General features: G+C 48.8%; 1 protein-coding gene across 1 annotated transcript in view; it reads left to right on the forward strand.

Annotated features, from left to right (window-relative positions):
* CACNA2D3 (calcium voltage-gated channel auxiliary subunit alpha2delta 3) overlaps window positions 1–22,239 on the forward strand; it is a 556,479-nt gene that overhangs the window by 181,441 nt on the left and 352,799 nt on the right. Inside the window, exons 8-9 of the mRNA XM_087825134.1 lie at window positions 5,831–5,920; window positions 11,979–12,092. Coding sequence (XP_087681260.1) covers window positions 5,831–5,920; window positions 11,979–12,092 — 204 coding nt within the window. The remainder of the gene's footprint in view (window positions 1–5,830; window positions 5,921–11,978; window positions 12,093–22,239) is intronic.

The following is a 22,239-nucleotide window of genomic DNA, read 5'->3' on the forward strand; positions in this document are numbered from 1 at the left end:
TAAACCAAGCACAGAGACCTTCTGAGCATGGGCCCTGGGCATTTGCTTGGGTCTCATGTGCACGAAGCCAGCCTTGTTGGGATGGTGGCTTTGCACGGGTCCCAACAGGCTCTGTGCGCCTGCATGCTGGATTTACCAGGAACCTCGAGGGCGGTGCCTGGGCACTGGGAGGGGCTGTGCTGCTTAGGGGTTCAGATATGGGGCTCAGCACCTGGAAACCCACCTTCCTCATACTTGTTCTGCCATCCTGGGCAAATAGCTCACTTTCTGAGTCTCCATTTGCTTATATGTGAAACAGGATCATAATAGCGCCTGCCTTTGTTTTAGGGATGTTAGAATCTGTGAGGTAATGCAGGGAAAGCGCACAGTGCCTGGCATGCAGCTGTCAGTTGGCCAGCCTTGGCTGCCATGGGAGGACTTGGGTGGCAGTTTCTGAAAGCCTTCCCAAGGCTGAGGTGCTGCAGTGACTATTGTCCACACCTGATGGGTCCAAAATCCAGGTGTGCTGAACAGAGGGGGGCCTTGATGGGCATCACTGACAGGGGCTGTTAGCCTCTCCCCACATCTCCCTAGCAAGGACCACCAGTCTCAAGGGCTCTGAGGATGGGGGATGGTTTTGTCTCCTGATGTCCACTTTCATGTTAATTCCCTGCTCTTAATTGGCAGCACTCAGATATCCATTATAATTATATAGACAGGAAAAAACATGATTGCTGTTATCACAGAGAGACTTATCAGTGTTGATTCAGCTAAATCAAATGCTGGTGAGGGAGAGGGTTGTTCCGGCAGGACCTCGGCCGGCCTGGATGCTGTGCCTGTTTCACAGAGATAAGCGGCCTGGCTGTGCTGCTGGCACTCGGCACACGAGGCCGTGGCGCCCGCTCTGGTTCACCTCCCCAGGCATTAAGCCGCCGTAATTGCTTTGGAAGCGAAGCATTTTCCTGGGCAGGAGCATATGCTGCATGCGTGCCTGAAGCAAAGATAAAAAGCCACCCTCCTCCTCCTCTATTGAAGTTTAATAATAAAATGGAACTGTCACCACGTCCAATAAATTGTTTATTTTAATTTAGAAAAATAATGAAAACTGGCCACCTTCTGGCACACAGTTGTCGAGGAGTGTCTTCCTGGCCCGCGCAGTCTTGAACCTTCTGTTCTCTGGAGCTGGTTCTGGGAGACACGCAGGTCTCGGCGTCAGTGAAATCAACCACGTGTCCCTCCCCATTTAATAAAACCTGGGCCTTGAAGGGCAGAAGAAGTCATTTTTCAAGGTGTATTAGATTGTAAAGTTGCAAACCAGGAAGATGGCATAGAGGGAGTTTTGTAGGATCCCCCCTCCCCAAATATTTCTTTTAGTGAATATGAAATTAAAAGTCCCACATTTTCGGCCATCACGGTCCTTCCAGATGACTTCTCTTTCTGTACAATCAGTGAGCGGTTAGCCAATCCCCCTTGCATTAAGAGGTAAATGAAGGCTCAGATGAAGGAAGTGCTTACCCAGGCTTACAGAGAGGGTGAGTGGCAGATCGGGGATTGGAACTCAGGCCACCCACTCCCACCTGACGCTCTGAGGCACTGCTGCTCTCACTCTCCCACTCCCAGGCAGAAGCTTCCCCAACCCCATTTCATAGGGAGCAAAACAGGCCTGAGAGCCAAAGCTGCTTGCCTTGGGGGTCTCATAGTTGGTGAATGGTGTAACTGGAACTAGGATGTCTCTTGAATCCTAGTTCAGTTGTTTTGTTTTCCAGAGTCCATGGGGTGTAGACCAACTGCTTACATGCAATGATAATACGATAGCATTAAATGTCACAGTGTTTGAATCTAGAGAAACCACAACTGGGGGTAGAGAAGGGGGAATTTGCACTGATGAGGCTACAGGGCCATCAACAGGCTTCTTGGTTCCCTTTCAGACACTACCCTGGCAGGCACGTGGTTAGGATTCTCTGGCACTGTCTCCACGCCATGGTGGTGAAAGCACACCGGGCATGCTGGGCATGCAGTGCCTTGCCCCCTGTGGCACAGGCTCTCACAGTGTGTGAAAACCACGAAATGCAAGGACAGTGGTTAAGAGGGGGGAGTTGGCGCAAATGAGATTAGGAGGATCTTTGTAAGGCGGGGGCAGGTATTGTCTCAGCCTGGGGTCATTGTAATGATCATGGCCATCAAGGTCCTTTCCATTAAGCTGCCCAAATCCAGCTAAATCTAGTCAAAGAAGCAAATACGTCGGCTCACTTACCTGGAAAGGCTAAGCGTGGCTGGATCTCGGGGCTCAGGCCGTGTTTTCATCATGCTCTCTTGCCCCATCCGTTGTGGGCTCTGCTCTGCTTGGCATTACCTTTCTCAGGTGAGCTCCTCCTCTGCGGGGGTGAGGTGGCTGCTGGCAGCACAGGGCTCCCTCCCTGATCTTAGCGGTCTCCGTGGAGAGTCTTCTTGCCCACGTGTCAGTACAAGCCCAGGGGTTGTCAGGTGCCCATGCCTGCCCATGGGGCCACGGCTGATGAGTTGGCATTCACAGACTGGACAGGCCTGATAAATGGGCCCACCCCTGATCTGGGAAGGAGAGAGAAAGGTGCTAGCCTTACCTACACCATATAAGCTATGAGCGCTAGGTGTGAAAGAAAATCAGAGGAAGGGGAATGCATGCTGGACAAGCAAAAATCTCACGTATCCACTGGGTACAAGCCTTAGAGTTTCCTCCAACTTGCCGTTGGTCAACGGCTTGGTGAGAAGGGCGCTCTCAGGCCAGCGCTAACAGAACTGCACGCAGTGATGCACGAGCTCTTTCCTCACTGTCCGGTGTGTGGCCACTAGCCACGGGGCTACTGAGCCCGTGAAGTGTGGCTTAGTGAGAACAAGGAACTGGGTTTTTAACTTTAGGTAATTTTAATTGGATTTAGTGTAAATAGCTCCATGTAGCTCATGGCTACCTAGTGGACAGAGCAGCTCAGGGAAAGCCCATCACGGGAGATGTTTTCCTAAAAGGTAAGACCCGGTTTTGTGTAGACCCGGTTTTGGGCTGAGGGTTTACTGCAACCTGGGAGACCAGGAGGGTGAAGGCAATCGGTTCAGGTTGTGGAGTGGGAGCAAAGGAAGTTTGGAAGTGGGGGGCGGGAGAAACAAAGAGGGAGGGTTCTTCATCTGCGATACCATTTTGGAAACCCTTAACCCGAGGAAATAGTTTTTCCATCTAATATATAGACCAGATTTGTACCAGGAAAAAACAGAAATAAAAGCAAATTCCCTGACACGTTGTTACATTTTACCCCTAAATATCCAGTAATAAAAGCAGCCATTGCCCGAAGCGCTTTCTACACGTGACACACAGCTACACATGGATTAGAAGAAAAATTAAATGGGGCTGCTGTCTTATTAAAAAAAACACAGTACTGTGTAAACTGTGCGCCTGAGCACAATTAAATGCAGTTGACAGAAATGACATCAGATGAACAGAATGAACTTGTCAAGGCAGGCTCTGGTCACTGCCATGGGAACCTGGGGCTGGTTAGAGACCAGCCTTCTTGCACGCAGCGTGATGGGCATGCTTGGAGGGGCACTCGCCGAGCCTGAGTCCTCTCAGTGGTCACCTCCACCACACGTCAGGTTCCCAGGGTGGTTGTGCTTGGTGAAGGTTGACCAGTCTATTCTGATCACCTCTGCCTCGCCAGCAGCCCTGACGCCTGGGCTTCCTTAGATTCACTTAACTGCCTGCATTTGTCCACGGAGCTCTCGTGGAGGACCTGTCATGTGCTCAGTGCCCTGCTGGGCCTTGACCATCAGGCAGGAAGAACAGAGAAGCCCAAAGCTTTGTTCCTGGCAGCATGGTCTTTCTGGTTCCCTGGTCGTAAGCATTCCTCTCCCCCATCTCTCAAGCACTCAGTAATCTCCTATAGACTCAGCCACAGCCCAGGCACAGAGAGGAAGAAAGAGCATTCTGGAGCCAGGCTAGTCAGGTCCATGTCAAACTCATGGCCAGTACCTGGCATACAAAATACTCAAAACAATAAACAAGCGGCGGAGGTATATGGGAAAGAAGGAGGGCATTAGGGTGGGTGAAGCTGATCTGGGGAGGAACCTGGGCCAGGCAGCTGGAGGTATGTGAATTTGGGCACAGCACTGATCCTCAGTCTCCTCATTTGACAGGTGGGGTGATGGAACCTCACAGGTTTGTTTTGAGGACTCAGTTACCTGGTATTTGTTAAGAACCTAACAGGGAGCAGGCTTTGATACCTGGAGCAACTCTGGAACATGAGGGTGTGGTTGCTGTGAGGGAGGGGTGGGCCTGGGGAGGGTCTTGTGGGTGGTATAAATAGCCCCAGGGTGAATAGTAAACCTTAAATCCAGCCTTGATTTGTGTTAGGCATGGGTGCCATTAAAGCTGAGTCACCGGGAGGAGCCCACTAGAGTTCTAGTGCATCCAGTTTGCTGGCAAGACTACAGCCCATCCCCATGAGCAGAGGCCCTGGTGCTCCCTAAGGGGGTGCAGGCAGAAAAGCATCTTAGAACCATGAGCCATGACCTAAGATCAGTTTCTGGTCTGTTCTGATTCTGCGATTGGTTTCAGGGTCCTATGGAAGATGTATCATGAGTGGGTGTCACGATGGCATGCTTGGGGCATTGTTGGGTAAGAGAAGAAAACCAATCCTAGGTCAGGAAATCACCAGCAAACATTTTCCATGAGCCCACCTTTCCTGCCCCTCTCCCTCCTGGTGACTTCTCCAATCAGTTTCCCCAACAGACAGGGTGTGGATGCCTTTGGGAAGAGAAGAATTCATTTCAATAGAAAAGAAACGGCTTCAGGATGGGTCAGTTGGAAAATAATGCCAGGCAGCTGTGTTGCTGTGGGCGTGGGCTTTGGTTCAGTGGACATCGCACGCACTCTGCATGACCCTGGGCATGTGCCTGGACTCGCCCCTGCCCATTTGTTGGGAGCAGAAACGTGTGGGGTTCCAGCAACTTCCTTTCGTCCCCTTTACTCTCTGGCTGATGCTGGGCTTCTGTGGAACTAACAGCCAGAAGGTCCTAGGGGCTGCTCCCCAAGAGGCTCGTTCCCATTCTGCTTGTTTCTTGAAGCTCTTCTGATTTCTAGCCTGTGCCTCTCTTGCCATAATCACAGTTCTCCTGGGATCAGCCTTTATCCTTGCTCTTCAGAGATGGTTACTGAGCGTCTTCTGCGTATCAGACATGTGGTCGTCAGAGGAGACAGGGTAGGCCACCAGGCATACCGTGTCTTAGAAACCTCACAGTCTCAAGTGGGGCAGAACCCTATCAGGCAGTTACACACCTCGAGTGCCGTGTGCAAGTAGATCTGAGCATGGGGTGCAGTGCAGGGGCCCAAGGGAACATTCCAAGCTGATCTCGGGGGTAGGTGGTCTGGGAATGCTTCTCAGGCAGGAATCAGTGATGCTCAACCTAAGGTCCCAAAAATAGGTGGGGGAAAACCCGGCAGGGGAGAAAGAGAATGGAGAGAGAGTGTGTTCCCAGTGGAGGGGAGCGTGCACAGAGCCCTAAAGCGGCCAGACGTGGAAAATGGAGGGGAGACAAGGAGGGAGTCATGGGAGGAGACGCTGGGGAGGAAAGCAGGAATGTCAGATGAATTCAGTGTTTTTCACCAGAATTCAATAAATTTTTTCTCTAAAGTCTAATCAGAGCTAAAACATATATATGGAAGGTAAATTTTAATGAAAGAAGTCTTACATTTTAAATATTGAAGAAAAGAATTTGACCTTTGGGTCTGAGATTCAGTGGTCTTGCGTTAGCCTGCACCTGCCTGTTCATTCAAGGCTGGCATTTCACCAACAGGACAAGCTAATGGGTTTCTGCTTTGTTGTTTCAGCACTTCAGGGAGCACCTGGACAAACTTTTTGCCAAAGGAATCGGCATGCTGGACATAGCTCTGAACGAGGCCTTCAACATCCTCAGCGACGTAAGCTCCTCTTCGATTTGCCTTTCTCTTGTCCAGCAGACTAGATGGGATTGTTTTGAGTTGTGGACCAGCATTGTCATTAGGCCTGGCTGTCGCTGAGCGGTGTCCACAGGCACAGGGTGGGAGGGGGAGGGCTGGGGAACCAGGTGGAGCCCGGGAGGCCCACCAGGCCCCTGCTGGGCGGAGTTGGTGGTGCAGCCTGGTCGGGACTCACCAGCCTCCAGGACCTGAGTGTCTCAATACCCGGACACCTTATAATGCAGATTTCTTTTCACCTGAGAAACTCTCACTGTCTTCAGAGAATAGACCAATTTCTCATTGTTTGTCACTGAATCCTTGAGTGTGACCATGTTCTGAGGGTGAAGGGCTTCTTTGTTTAGTATGTTTAGGGCGTGAGTGCTGTACCTATCCTTCCCTCTCTTCCAGCCCCTTAGAGATCCCCAATAAACAGTATACCATGATCGAGGTCCCAACAAGTGCTGCAGGAAAGAATTCTGCTTAACCTGCTCTTTCTCCCACTTGGAACACATATTTTTTTCAAGTAGCACCTGCTAACATCCCATGAACTACGTTGGGGCTGGACTGGCTCCACTTGTGTGAAGCTAGAACAACCCGAGACTTTTATGTTCTTGTTGCTCTGGGAGGGTGGCAGGCAAAAGGATGACTGTCTTTATCAATGCAGGTTCTGTATCATTTATTTAGTTAGTATGTATAGTATGCGTTTTAATTATTTGGGTGACAGATAGTGATGGCTTAGACCAGGGAGGCAGCAGTTACGATGTTAAGAAACAGACAAATAGAAAGCACTCTAGGTATTTCAAACAGCAGGAGTTTAATTCTGGGAAGTGGTTGCACCGGGGATGGAAAAGCTGAGAAACCAAACAGGGAATGAAACAATGCACAGATGAACGCCAGCAGGAGGCTCCTCTCTAGGGCAGCAGGGATAACAGGAGGGTGGTACTCCATCAGAGCCCCTCACTGTGGCCATTCAGAGGGAGCAGAGCCACGGAGGGGCCTGCCTTGCTGAGATCCTGGAGGGAAGAGCCTGTCCTGGGGAAGCTAGTGCCGTGGGGGAGACCCAGCCATTGCCAGAAAATGCCCTGCTCCAACAGCAGAGAGAAGGGGAGAAGTCGCTCAGAAACCTGGCTTCTCCCTGTGTCCTCCAGTATTCTGCGCATGAACCTTGTCGGAACTTCTGGGGAGCCTGGGAAACATGGTTTTTAGGAAAAAGGCAGGGGGTGGAGCTAAACACAAACTGGCACTCAATGGGGTGTCCGCTGCATTGAGGCGTCCCAGGCGCTGGGAGACCAGCAGGGTTCCGGTGCCTCCCTGTCCTAGCCTCCAGGCAGCTCTGAGGGGTGACTGTCAGGTTGCAGCAGCATCCAACACTGCGGGGTCGTACGCGGTGGTCAGGAATGCCTGATTCCAAGACCTCACTTGTTCCTACTCAGCTACCCGGGCCTCTCAAGCCAAGGGGAGGACCTGATTCTAGACTCTCTTCTGCCAATAACGTCTGCTGGTACCCAGAGGGCCATTTAGGTCTCAGCCCTGAGCCGGTGTCACAACTGCAGAGGAGAGAACCAGGAAGGGAAGGTGCCACACCAGCTTCTTCAGTGTAATCCCGAGGCCATCCCCTGTCTCAGTCCAAGGGGCCTGGCCAAACAGAAGAAGTTATAGGCCGAATGTAAATTCCAGAAAGTAAAAATCAGAAGGAACAAAAACTGTTACAAAATGTCCCTGCTTGAGGTTTTGACAGTTGGCACCATTTATTTTATTTTATTTTATTTTTTTAGTGCACATTTATCCCATAGAGAGAAACATTTCCATTTCATCTCTTGCCATCGGGCTTTTAAATAGCCAAACGCTTTGAAAAACACAGAGATTGTTAATCTCTCATGAAAATGAAGCTCTAGCTATTTTCCGCTTCACCGATACGATCTTTACGTGATGTATTTCCCTTCCTGTGTATTATGCCTGCCTTTGCAAGCAAATAAGAAATAAAAAGTTATTTCTCAAACACACAAACACATATTCTCTCTTTCTCTCTGCCTCTCTCTCCTTTCTCTCTCACAGAGACACACACTTGAAATCATGACTGGCTGGAACTTAGAATGGTTCAGAGGTCACTATAACTAAAGGAAGTTAATTCTGTTTTGCAATTACCTGCATTTCAGTTTCATATCTGCTCAGATGCCTTAAAGGCTTGCAGTCACTGTGCAAGCCGCTTTGAAAGGAGCATTCAAATAAACTCGGGGGACCCTTCGGGCTATTGGTCTCTGCCGCCTTCATTAGTCTGTAGGAACACGGAGCCAGTGTGCTACAGTCCTTAGTATCCACCTCGTCATGTGACAGCTGCAATTATCTTTTTTGGCAATGAATATGATCTTTACAGTGATTACTTTTAAAAAAATTTTCTTAGCCAATTAAATAAAATTCAGTGACATTTCAAAGACTGTTAATCACAACCAAATGCTTTAAATGTCAGGATGCATTGAGATTTTCTCTGCTAACTGATGAATCACTGAGCTAATTGTAGTTCATCATCAGGCCCTTGTCATTGTTATTATTATGGAAAACACTTTCATCACTCTCGCTATTCAACAAAAAAAGTTCTAGACAAACATGAAGAGGAAAGATAGTACTCATCAAAGCATTTGAATTTAATTGCATTCTCTCAAATTCTAACTGCAGATTGCTGCAGAGAATCCCAGGGACACAGCCAGAGAGGAAAGTGTTGTTAAATAAACAGCTCCGGGCATCCCTCCTTCTAGTCTGCATTATTCAGACATCTTCATTTCCCCCTCTTTCTTGCCTTTCATTTGGGAGAGTTTTCCCGGGATGTTTTCACGAGTTGCGTGAACATCCTCAAGCTATCCTGAGTTTTTTCCCTTCTGCAGCCTCTGTGACCTGAAGCATCGATCACCTTTGCGCAGTGGCTTGCTACTGGGTTTATTCTGTGGCTTGCAGGCTGTGCTGAATGCAGGCTCCCCCAAACATCTCTAGAGCAACCTGTCAATCAGACAAGGCTACAAGGCTGCTCTTTCTTCCTGCAGTAAGGAGCCAAATGCACTCTGACCATAGAATCTTAGTGGTGTGTCAGCATGGAAAAGACAACGTCCTTTATTAAGACTGTAACTTCTGATCGAAGGGTGGAGGAGAGGGGAGAGGCTTGGTTAAGACTCGGTAAGAATCCGAGTATTATAGTGGATGTAGTAAGGGGAAGATTCCGAGGGGGGATTCAAAGAGTCTTAGAGTATGAATTGTCCTTTGATGCTTTTGTATTGATGGGTCTTTCCACAATACCTAGAAGAAGCTATGAAGTTATTTGCAATTTTTATTTTCTTCAGCAAGAGTTTTCTGGAATATTGTTATGTCAATAAAGACAGTATAATAGTACTTATGTGAAAAGCTTTGTGGTGTGATGGCTTTAGTTGTCAGGTATTTTTCCCTACTCATTTGTGTCATGGGCCATGTCTGTTCATTAATTCAAGGACACCTGTCCAGTCTTAGATGTAGGAGTGGCTGCCAGGGCCAGTGCTAGGGCACAACATTTAAGGAGCACTCACTCCCTCTCAGGGTGGTAGCCCTGGTGACGCCAAGTGATCCTGGAGCCTTGGAGAGGACAGAGAAAGAAGGAAGGAGAAGGAAATGAACATTTGTAGAGTCCTATGTATCCCTCTCTGCTCAAGGACCTTGTTGGGAGGAGGTAGAATGTGCTGGATCTGGGGGTGGGTTCTGGAGCTCTACTGCCTGGGTTCAAATCTCAGCTATGGCAGGTAATAGCTGTGTGACCTTGGGTAAGTTAGCTAATCTCTCTGTGCTTCAGTTTTCCTACCTGTAAGTCAGGGACAATGGTAGAACCTACCTCAGAGGCTAGTATGTTACGCTTATACTTATAGCCCAACATATAATGAAATTTAACCTGTGTTCTGACAACCATGTAAGCGTGGTATTCCTGCCTTATCAATGAAGCAAAGGGCACTCTGAAGTGAGAACTCACCCCAGGCACACAGTTCATGGTGCTGGGATGGAGTTAAGCACTTTCCACTGTATTGTGGTACACCATGCATGTTTCCAGTTGGCTTTGCTCTGTCCCAGTGCTGCCACAAGGCAAGTCATTCCTTCCATCCACCCACCCATCCACCCATTCGTCCATCCATCCATCCATCCATCCATCCATCCATCCATCCATCCACCCACCTACCCACCCACCCACCCACCCACCTATCCATCCATCCATCCATCCATCCATCCATCCATCCATCCATCCATCCACTCTCCTACCCATCCATCCCCCCCATCTCTCCATCCATCCATCCATCCATCCATCCATCCATCCATCCATCCATCCATCCATCCACCCGCCCACCCGTCCATCCTTCCAGTTAATTATAATCTTCTTTCAAGTTATTACAACTTCACACTCCACATCAGAATTCTAAATGCACAGAGACTAGGCATTAAACTTCAACTTGAATGTTTTATTAGCTTTTTGATTCACCGGGAACCAGCAAATCCAAAAGCAGCTTCTATCACTCCTTGGTTTCATGGTCAACAGTTTGAACAAGCTGCACACAGCCCCACTTCGTGCCTTGCATGTGTTTTGTTTGCCTCTCTGGAGTGCCCCTCGCTCACCTCCTTCAGGAATTACTCAGTGCCACCTTCTCAGTGAGGTCTTCCCTCACTACTTTTTCTAAAGTTACCCCTTCCCGTTTCCTATCCCTTTTCTCCACTTTCTAATTTTTCTTCCTAGAAAGAAAGGTGGTGTTTGATAATCACCATTATCAAACATACAGCATAATTTACTTACTTTGCTTTTAAGTGTCTTTGTAAACAGAATGTGAATCACACAAGGGCAGCGATTCCTGTGTGTTACATTGACAGCCTCGTGTGGGCTTTCAGTAAATAATTTTTGAATAGGTGAATAAACTTTATAGATTACAATAGATGGAGTTTCGCTTCTGAAGGTTAAAGGCGTTTTGTGTGTTTCCCACACCTTGGCGTTATCATATCATCGTAGGGTTGTTACATGGCATTACTTTGAACTGCAGCGTGAATAACATTCAGTGAGGGACCTCTTCACTCCCGATTCAAGGGAAGGACGTGAAGCTCTGGCCTCCCGAGCCTACCTCTCACGGACACTGGGATTTTTAAAATGTTATGTAAAACTGAAAGCTCAGTTGGGTTTTGTACACTAGTGGGCCCTATCTTGGAACTTCAGCATGCTACACATACTAACATGCATAAACTAATAAAAAATGTTTCATACTAACAAATATATATTTAAAACAAACCCTAAACCAGGGGTGGGGAACATCCGGCCTGCGGGCTGTATACGGCCTGCAAAATCATTTGGTCTGGCCCTGCCAAGGCCTCACCAAAGAGAAGCAGTTCCAGCCATCACATTAAGGGTGAGTTAATTAAATGTTTGACCAAATATAGCAGGCTAATTTTTAAGTTGATAATTTTGTATGGCCAGTGAATGCTATTATAAATATCCAAATGGCCCTTGGCAGTAAAAAGGTTCCCTGCCCCTGCACTAAACAAAGGGGGGTCAAGCTTCTAATCTGAATTATTATGATCCTGACTTTATTCTCTATATGTCCAAAGCCTCCTTGATTTTATTATACAGAACAGCTTGTCCCCATTAGACCCACTGAAACCAAACTCAGCTTTTGAAAGAGATGCTGCTTGGCACATAGTCTGCCACTCATACAGTGTGTTCCTGGAGGTTGTTGGGCCAACTCCTCTGGGCTTGTCTTCTGAAGTGCTGTCCGCACTGGAAGGTGAGAGAGGGCATGTGTGTTAGAATCTCACTTCCCACTTTCTGCCTGTTCTTCAGATATCCCTTCTGTGGTCTGCATCTTGTTCCAAGTTGGAGGAGTAAATGTGGCGACCCGGTGAGGGGAAGGCATATTGTGTAGGTCCCGCATTGGTGGTGCACCCGAGGTCTCCCTTTGAGAGGCTCCCTAAGCCCTGGACCTCATGCCTCTGAAGTCTCATGGATACACGGAGCTCTCTGCTGAGTTTTTAACTTTGCACTTATTTCTCTCCGCAGTTCAACCACACGGGACAAGGAAGCATCTGCAGCCAGGCCATCATGCTCATCACAGACGGGGCAGTGGACACCTATGATACAATCTTTGCGAAATACAATTGGCCAGATCGGAAGGTAAGTTGCTGCCGGCACTGGCCACGCAGTGCAGTCCGTGGAGAATCTTAGCTGTGTGGAAACCTCCAGATTGTTCACAGATAAGTGCCCCGTGCAGATTTAATCTTATAATGACCTATGGTTTCTCAGCTGTGTGTTTTCTGGTTCACCGAAAAGGAAGGATGGCTTCCCTTGTTCTCAAAATGAAACATTTTTGGAGAGAAGGAACCCATAAAGACACATTCAGCACGTTCAGTGAAAAGATAGGTTGTGACCTGTGCTTTGTCCATTTGGGGCACTACTTCCCTTTGTTTTCCATGGAGCCAGAGCTGCTTGGTGGGCCCAGCATCCCTGGAGTGGCGAAGTCAGCCACGGTGGCCCTGCAGCATCTCTTTATGTCTCTGTGTCTCTACAGTTCCTTCCTGAGCCCCGGTTACTATGCAGAACCTTCTCTCCATGCCCCCCCGTGCTGTTCCCCACCCGTGTCAGAGTTTGTTCTCTGTTCAGATTACTGCATTGCTTTCCAGGTTGACATTTATGTATCTGTTGAACATAGCAGTGATGGATATTAATATTTCTGGTGCCTTTTGAGTGCCTTCATCCATAGATTCCTCAGGCTATTAGTCATTTTGAATTCCCTGGGGAGAGCTCTATGTCGTGGGTACTTGGATCCACCCTTACACCTACTGAACCACAATCTCTGAGGACATGGTCCAGGAATCCATGTTTTTAATAAGTTCTTCAGGGGGCATCAATCAGCAGATGGGCAGTTGGTAATCACTGTCTTACCTGAATGGTGAGATTTCAGCGGGAAAACAAGGCCACGCTGACAGGGTGCTAATCCGGGGGGTCACAAAGTGCGTTCCTATCCCAGGTATCAGTTGCTCCACTGACTGTCCCCATAGGGGTGTGAGACCATCCAGAATAAGTCCATCCTGGTTGTTCTACTTCATATATTCAATTTAGGGATTGAACTGCCATGCGCACTCAGCAAAAAGAAACAAGACAAATGACAATTGTGCTCTCAGCCGTGTCGGGGAGCATGGATCCTGGAGGGGTTGTGAGATGTCATTCCATGTTCCCTCGCCCGCTCTTGGTCCCCAAGTGTCTCTGATGACATAGGCATCTTACCTCACCAGGTGTGAGTTTGGTTTTTAAAGGTACAGACCTTATGTACAGCGTGGTTCCCAAGTGGACACCAGCTCCTTCCCCAGGGCTCATCCTCAGAAATAGCCATCACTCTGTGGCTGGAGGAGAAGCCAACTGTGCAGGGCTTACTGACAACACAGGGCTCTGTCTCGACACCTGCCTGATTATCCAGAGATAAATTTGGCTGAACGCAACTCCCTCAGCAAGCACTGACTTCAGAATCCAACCCTGAATAAGACGAGGCCCACTGTTGGACAGGGTGACTTAGATGCTGTACTTCGGGTGATGGTTTCCAGGGACAGGTAGAGGCCAGAGTTCCTTCCTGAGGAATGTTCGTGACGTGAAGGGAGGAACAAGCTGGGTGCGTGTGCACACTGGCAGCACCCACCACCGTGCCAGGTGCATGGCTGATACCTGGCACCCAGCTGAGTGATGAGGGGCCCGAGAGGGGGACCACAGCGCCAGTGAGCGTGGGCAGGGTCGTGGATATTGTGCAGTCAAATAGAATGCTCACAGCTGCCGTGACATCTCACAGCACGTTGAGGGATGTTTTGAATGATTGAGGACCATCTTAAATAAAAGAAGGAAGTGAAGGGCCCTTTTAATAAGCAGCTGGGCTAACACCAAATGTGTTGTCATGAGTAGAGAGCGCAGAGTCACGTGACTCCCTCCACGGGGTGATGCTTGATCGAGAGCAGTTGCAGGAATATTCGTATTTAAACATTATGGCATGGCTTGCTGGGAGAGGCATAGGATGAGGGCCGCAGAGTCATAATTCTTCAGACAAATACAAATTTCAACATATCTTTCCAAAGGAACAATATTGACTTTAGGCCAGGTGCTTCCTAGGATTAATTGGAATCAGGGTCCTGGAAATTTCAAAGTTACGCAAAAACAGTTTCATCTACTTAGAAAGTATTATCAAGCAGAAGCAGACTTCTCTCTGTAGCAAGAGGCTCTTTTTTAATGATTAAAAATTAATAGCCGGATTTTTTTCCTTTCTGCTCCATTCTGGAGAGTTCCATGACATATGTGTACATATGCACCTGCACATACATACACATAGACGTATACGTTCTTTTCTTGGTGACTTCTCTGGGAAGGTGCAGGTAATAATTATACATAAAACCCTGATGTCGGTTCGCCCTGTTTTAAAGTGAGATGATGTACAGTGTCTGCGCAGTCATCTTTCTCTGTTATTTTGAACATTAGCAGAGGATTGTGTCAAGCTGTGGTTGGTAATCTTCCAGATTATAGAAATGGAAATGGGTTCAGGAGAAGCAAAAATGACCTTAAGGCTAGAGCATGATCCCCATCAAACAGTCTTTCTAAAACTCGAGTGCACATCGGAACCACCTGGGCGGCTCGTTCCAACAGCCGTTGCTAACCCCTCTCCAGGGTTTCTGATTCAGTAGGGCTCCATGGCATTCTCGCAGATGCCCAGGGAATGCTTCTGCTGGGGGTGGAGAAGCGCCACTGGGGAAGGACTGCCATAGACATAGTCCAGGGCACAAGCTGTGGCTAGTGTGTGGGCTCCACCACTGTCCTTTCCCTCTGTCAACCTTTACAAGGCCCTGTTTCCTCAGTCAGATCCAGTGCCCAAGTATATGTTTTTTGGCTCGTGCTTTGTTAAAATATTGCCAGTTACTGAGCATCATTTAAAAATCTGCCTATAGTACATAACATTTTAAAGTTACAGTTTTTCTCATAAATGGATACACTTGGCACTCTGGAGCTAACATTTTTATATGAAAAAAAACCTGGCTGGAGCTGAGAAGTGGCTGCTTCCTTAGACGGCCACGACCCTCACCATTCTGTCGTTTCCGCTTCAGCCACTTCCCTCGTATGCTTTACCTGCCCATCGGGGTGCAGTTCTGGATTAACAGGTACTTGCTGCTTCGTAGGTGTGGCTTGTATTACCCAACCTTTGGGGATTTGTTCTTTCTCTTGGGCCTGCCCTAAGCTTTCCCTTTTCTCCTTCAGCCAGAGACCGTCTTTTCTTTGCCTGAACCCTAAGCTTTGGGCCCCTCAGAGTTGTCATATGGAAGCATACCTTCATGTCCAGCACTACAATTACTTCGGGACCTGTTTTCTTCTTCATTGGTTTGGCCAGTCCTATAGGACAGATTTCGTATCTCTGAACAATCCCACCACCATGCACCGTATATCCCAGCCCTGCTGAGAAGCACGGCATAGCCACCCTAGGATAGAGTTGGGATTCTACCCCCTGGTGTTTACACCCTATATAGTCTCCTCACCTTGGCCGTGGGTGGGACCTATGGTTTGCTTCTAACCAATAAAATATGGTAAAGGTGAAGGTGTTTGCAGGTGTAATCAGGTATCAAGTCCATTGGTTTTGATCTAATCAAAAGGGATATTATTGTGGGTAGGCCTTATTTAATTGAAAATCTTTAAAAAAGGGACTGGACACTCCCTGAGGGTAGAGAGACTCTTCTTGTGAGTTTGATGAAGAGGCTATTTGGAGAAGTCCAGTGATGAGGGCCTGAGGACAACCTCTAGGACCTGCGGGCATCCTCCAGCCAACAGCCAAAAGCTGCACCCTCAATCCTGTTGCCACAAGGAAATGAATCCTGCTAACAATCTGAATGAGCTTGCAGGCAGCTTCTTCCTCAGCTGGACCTCCAGATGAAAACAGAGCCCAGCCAGCACCTCAACTGCAGCCTTGTGAGACCAGGCCTAGGAGGCCAGCTAAGCTGTGCCCAGACCCCTGACCTAAAGAAACTGAGATAGCGAATGTATATTGATTTAAGCCACTACATTTTTGATAGCTTGTTATGCAGCAACAGAAGCAAGGAAAAGGGAAAAAGGAAAGACAATCACTTACATAGCAATACTATAAAACGTCCCCAAACCTAGTGGCTGAAAATAACAATGCATTATTTCTTGCAATTCTATGGGTTAACAATGTGGTGAGTCTACTCCGCATGGTGTCAGGTGGGGTCTCTAGCTAATCTGCACGCAGCTGGGAGCTTGGTGAGGCTACCTCGGTCCTCCTTGCCATGACCTCTCTCTCCACATGTTGCCTTGTCTTCCAGGGACACCCTATGAGGTTTCTCTCCTCAGTACAGTAACCTGGACTTCCTTACGGTATGGCAGCTGGTTTCTCAGAAAGGGAAAAGGGGAGGAAGTAGGGGGACAGGCCAGGGAAGCACTTATGGGTATCATTTTTTTAAAGCTACCTACCACCTAACCAGGGCTTTGCTCAAGGCAACTGATTGATAAATCATTTTAGAATGAGTTGGAAGAAGGAATGCATTGCTGGTGACTTAACTATGAGTCCATGAAGGCAGCGATTGCCGATGCAGTGTGTCCCTTGCCAGCACTGTATTTCTGGGCACAAATGAGGAGCTATTCACTCACTTATTGGGTGCCAGTTCCTTTTGCCTGGTATCCATTGGTTTGTGGCTTAACAGCAGCTCTTGCACACTTGGAATAAAATATGAACTTCTCAACATGAAAGGATCTGCTCAAGAAATAAAGCTGCCTACGTTTAAATTAGAAAAAGGCTCCTACCTGCCATCTATGTAGCTGCTCTTCCAAGTGAACTAAAAAGAAAAAAAGCTAGTGGAAGGATTTATCATTACCTCCCCTGATGACAAGGCAGAGTGGGTAGGAAGAAATGGTAAGTAAGTGGTTTAAGGAAAGGGTTGCAAACTATGGCCCATGGGCCAAATCTGGTCCATTGCCTACTTTGTGTGGCCTATGAGCTACGAATGAATGATTTTTCACATTTTTAAATGGTAAAAAAAAAAACCAAAAAACCAAGGAAAATAATACTTTATGATGTGTGAAAATTATATAAAAATTCAAAATTTACTGTCCATAAACAAACTATTATTGTAACACAGCCATCTCCATTCATTCATATGCTGTCTACTGTTGAATAGTTGTGACCGAGACCATGTGTCCCACAAAGCCTGATATATTTACTATCTGGCCATTTAAGAACATGTTGGCCAACCCTGATCTAAAGGCGTCAGCCAGTGTGTTGTTGAAAGTTACTGAGCTGCCCTTGGGATTTTACGCTTTGGCTGAATTCAGAATGGTGGGGGCAGTTCCTCCCATGTTCCCATTGCTTTTTACACCTGAATACCTATACTAGCCACATATTAAATGGTGGAGGGGTGGAGGCTTCATGGAAACACTTTTCTTTATGCTGTAGGTATCTCTCCTCAGCATGTGGAGCCACCCTTCTAGCTTTTTTGAGTCCTCTCTGCCCCCACCCCTTCACCGTCAGCACCGCCTCCAGGGCTGGGGAGGAAAACGAGCTGTAGCCCCCAGCCTGGGGCTGCACCCAGGACCTGGAATGTCGAATCTTCATAAATGCTGGCCCTCACTGCCCCTGGGGCCCTGTTTTATGGTGACATGGCACATGGCAGAGTGTCACAGCTTTCAGATCACTGGACTAACAGGGGACACCCTGGAGAGAATCAGACTTCCTCTTTGCCAAGACCCAGGAAAGCAGAGCCTCCCTGGGTCCAAATCAAGTGTAACTCTTGGAGCCCCCATCGTGGTGGGGCCAGAGTTGGCCTGCTCATGGGTTCGTGACTCTTATTTTGCTTCACGCTGGGCAGTGACCCCTCTGTACCTGGTAGGTGGCCCTGTGCTATCTGTCCCTCATGTGGGTCTGTGGTGAGAGACGCGGACAGCACTGGACTGCTCAGTAGACTTCCCTGAAGCAGAACGTCCCTCAGTAAGGGGGGGCTGTAAACTGGTTTCCGGTACCTGAAGATACAAACCAGAGCGAGTGATTGCTATTCTTACTGAGCGCTGGATGTCAGGCACTGCTCCGAATGCTTCCTGCATATTCGCACAGGAAACCCGGGAGGTGGGTGCTGGCATTGTCTCCTTTTTCACAAATGAGGAAACTGAGGCAGCAGGAGGGTAGGTTTCATAACTGGTGCTTGGCGGATCTGGAGTGGCGACCCAGCCAGGGAATGCTGAGGCTGTGCCCTTGCCCAGGGTAAGAGGAGGGCACTTGTGTGGCCTCAGGCGGAGGCTGTCTGGGGGTAACTCAGTGATTCCCCTCTTCCGAGAGGACAGGGGACTTCTCAGGTGAGTTCTGCTTCAGTTAGGTGTGCTCCGTGTTTTTAGTTACCTCCAGAACAACAGTGAGGCCTGTAGCTGTGAGGTCCCCGAGAGACAGCCAGGGCTTGGGGTCCTCAGAGGATCCTTGGTGGCCTGGGAAGGAGGGTGGGGCAAAAGCAGCTCTTGGTTTGGGGACAAAGGGAAGCCCTTGACCGCAGAATGGTTTGGGGGCTGGCTTTGGAGCATTTTTGAGAGCACTGTTGGGAATCACTGTCCTCTGAGCTGACGTCACATGGATCTCCAAGAAGGAGCACTCTTTAGGGTTTTGCCCGAGGCCTCCCTCCCTTGGTATCATTTGGAAGCTAAAGCCTCAAGCACGCCAAGTGCTAGAGGCCTGCGAGTGCCAAAGGCTCTTCCAGTTCCTCTCTCTCCCTCTTTCCGTGGGGCGTAGGCCACTTCGGGAATCAGAGTTTCCGGTGCAGTTAGCACATATTCTCTTAAGAACCCAACCGTGAAGAATCTTAAGCAATATGAAGGAGCAGTGGCTGGAACACGGTTGGTGCCGGGGTGTGTCGTGGAGGAATCGGGCAGGACAGGCAGGGGCCAGCTCCTCTGGCCTTCAACGGGCACAGTAAGGAGCTGGGATTGTGGTCAAGGGTAGTGGGAGGTTCTGGAACAAGGAGAGGCGCGAGCTGATGGTTTTCAGTTCTCTCTGACTGCTGTGTGCAGAATCAGGCTGCAAGGCCTGGGCCCCGGCTTGTATGCAGTTTTGGTACTGATGTCCTCCACGTGATCGCTTTCTATTGGGGGTGAGGGGACCCGGGAGTGGGTTTCTTTTTACTTCCTGTGACTGCTCCCAGGTGGGCTTGGTTCCTACTGCTGACTTACTTCAGGGCTCAGTTGGGTCGTGACATTTCTCTGTCCTGTCCCTCCCTTCGTCTCTCCCTCCCTGACCGAAGTCCCATTTTGGTCTGAAAGTTTTGGGCGCGTTTGTGTCGTTGCTATATTTTTTCCAGGGTGATAAATCCTCAAGCTGTCTTAGGAAAACAGCAGGAACATTCATTTCTCATGGCCAGTCAATGGTGTGACAGGAACAGGCATTTTCTGTTACCGGTGGTGAGAGCTCACCCACCCCCCCTTCCCGGCAAAGGGAGAGTCGCAATGGTTCGCTGTCTCCCAGTTTATTTTTAATTACTTCTGCTGGTACTAGACATCCCGTGACTCCGGCGGGAACACGATGAGACAAGCCAGGAACGCGGCCCGCTGGTGCGTGGCTGCTGCCAGCCACCGAAAAATCAGTTCCTGTCGGGCTCAAGACAGCCGTGGGCACAGCGGTGCTGGGTCTCCTCCCTGCACCCGGCACTGCTGTCTTCAGAAAGCACGTGGGGACAGCACACATTCCCACGTGACCCCCACTGTCCACAGGTAGATGGATATCAAAGGGAAGTCCCCCCAAACCCAGCCCCATGCCCCAAGCAGAGTCAAACGGTTGACTTGCTTTCTCTCATTTAATTTTCTCTGCCCAGTGGGGACACACTCTTGTTGCCATTCTTCTCTTGCAGGTGAGGGGACTCAGGCTCAGGGACATAGTCTCTTTCCCAGTGCCCACAGCTTTGAAGCTGGGGTCTTTGATCTTTAGCCGTATGGGACTCTCTCTACACGGGGCTCTCAAACTGAGGGGCTGCCGGTTTGGGGGGGGCGGGCTTGTAAAAAATGTTTCCTGAGTTTCATTCTCTGCAGACGTGCCCTGGAATCAGCATTTTGATAGACGGCTCGAGGGCCACACTTTGTGAGTTATGAGGGTTTCTCACCCTCCGTGGCCCTGTGGGCGAAGACTATTTGTCCCAGCTGAGGCACTCAGAGAAACGCCACTGGGAACAGTTATGTCACCCCGGGTCCAGGCAGGGCCAGAAACCCACCAGCTAGTTTAATGAGAGAACTTGATGTTAAGAATTGTTATCCAGAAAGGGCAAAAAGAGAAGTCGAGGGAATCATGGAAGGAGCAACTTCAGGAGTCAGCTGCCACCTCTGTGGCTGGTGGGGCAGGGCAGGCAGGACAGGGGCAGGGAAGAGAAGAGTTGTTAAAGCTCAGCTGAGAGGAGAGGACTTGGGGAGTCGGGCCCAGACCTCTGAGGAGGGCCCCCTGGCTGGAAAGGCGCTGGGGTCTCTGAAGGGGAAAAACTACTAAGTAGATTCATTCAGTGCTGCCGGGATGAACTGTCCCTGCCGGGGCAAAGACGCCTGGCCGGAGCGATGGCGTGGAAACAAGAAGCCGACAGGCAGCCGGCTGGAGGGAGTAAGTCCCTTCCCCTTCCTGCATCCCTGCAGCCTCCCCCTAATGACTCTATGGGCAGAGCTGGCCAGAAGCAGTGGGCAAGGCGGATGCGTGGCTATAGAGCCCAGCCCCAGCCTCACAGAGCCCTGGATCTGGGGCTGAGGCCTCCCGTCATGACCGGAAGCTTGCTGAGTAAGTTCAGCACTACTTGTGGGCTAATGACATGTCAGGTTCTTATTTCCTGGGTTTTTATTTCTCTTGGACTATCTGGTAGGGCCCTTGGGGAGTGGGCGCAACATTGCCTACTGGAAAGGGGGGTGTCTGCATGCTGACAAGCCTGTTACCCCATTTGTAAAAGGGGGCTAATTGTGCACACCTTGCAGTATTGTTCAGAATTGAAGGAGAGGATGTGCTACCGAGCTCAGTGCCGGGCACAGAGTGGGGGAGCCCACGATGCTGTGTCATCAGCATTGTCACCATGATGGCCAGCCACTCACATGGTTAAAACTGTTTTAGTTAACCTTACAGTTAAAATGTAGTTTTTAAAATGTAGCGAATTCAAGATGGTGTAGCAATATTTCTTCAGATGGGGAAAATAGAAAGTACTTTTCTATTCCTGAATCTGGATTCATCTTATGCAGTGTCTTGGTTGACTTATAAGAAGATTAAAGTATTGAGCTGCACTTTAAATCATGTCTAGGCCTTACCTTTACCTGTTTCATGAATAAATATGTATGCAGTGTCCTTTATCCTAAACTTCTAGCACCTCAGTACATCAAAATATACTAAGATCTATCTGACCATTCAATATCATTAATTAATGATACACAGAGCTAATATTTCTCAATGCAAATGAGCAACCCGTCTGTGTTAGAAAAATGTAAAAAGGAGATTTGTAAAGTAGTGTTGCTTTTATACGAGGCATCCCTTTTCTAGAGTGACGGTCAAGGCTCTTACTGCCTGGACAGGCTTCCAGACTTGACCGATTCTGAGCTGTGTGACTTTGGGCAGGTGACTGAGCCTCCTTGTGCGTAGTTCCCTCATCTAGGAAAGGGGGGCTGGGGACAAGAACCAGGCTGCCCCTGCCGGATTGTGCAGGGGGTGGGTGGGGGAGGGAATGAGTAGTGCCCAGGCTCTAGCAAGTCCTTGGGGGCAGCAAGTGCTCGAAGAGTGTTAGTGACGTAGAAGAGGCTGTGGCCTGTGGGTTCCTGGCCTGGGCTCAGCAGCTGCATCTGCGCGAAGTCCTCAGGCAGCCTGAGCTGCTGCGAGACAGGAGGACACAACTTACCAGGGCAGGTTAGGGAACGTGGGTGGCTGCTTGAGTGGGTTTGGAAGCCCTCAAACCTTTTTTATTTTATTTTTTTTATTTTTATTGATTGATTTTAGAAAGAGGAAAGGAGAGAGAGAGTTGTTCCACTTATTCATTCATTGGTTGATTCTCGTATGTGCCCTGACTGGGGATCGAAACCACAGCCTTGGTGTATGGGGGTGACCCTCTAACAAACTGAGCTGCTTGGCTAGGGACCTCTTTTTTTGCTAATAACATCTTAGGTTGTTTGTTTGTTGTTTGTTTATTTATTTCCTTCAGTGGTTAACTTTTATCATTTATTTTTTATTGAGGTAGCATTGGTTAATAACATTAGGTAAGTTTCAGTGTATGACATTATAATTCTATATTTGTGTACATGATAGCCT

Source organism: Miniopterus natalensis, chromosome 15 (genome assembly GCF_054644295.1).
Source record: "Miniopterus natalensis isolate mMinNat1 chromosome 15, mMinNat1.hap1, whole genome shotgun sequence".
Classification (NCBI taxonomy): domain Eukaryota; kingdom Metazoa; phylum Chordata; class Mammalia; order Chiroptera; family Miniopteridae; genus Miniopterus; species Miniopterus natalensis.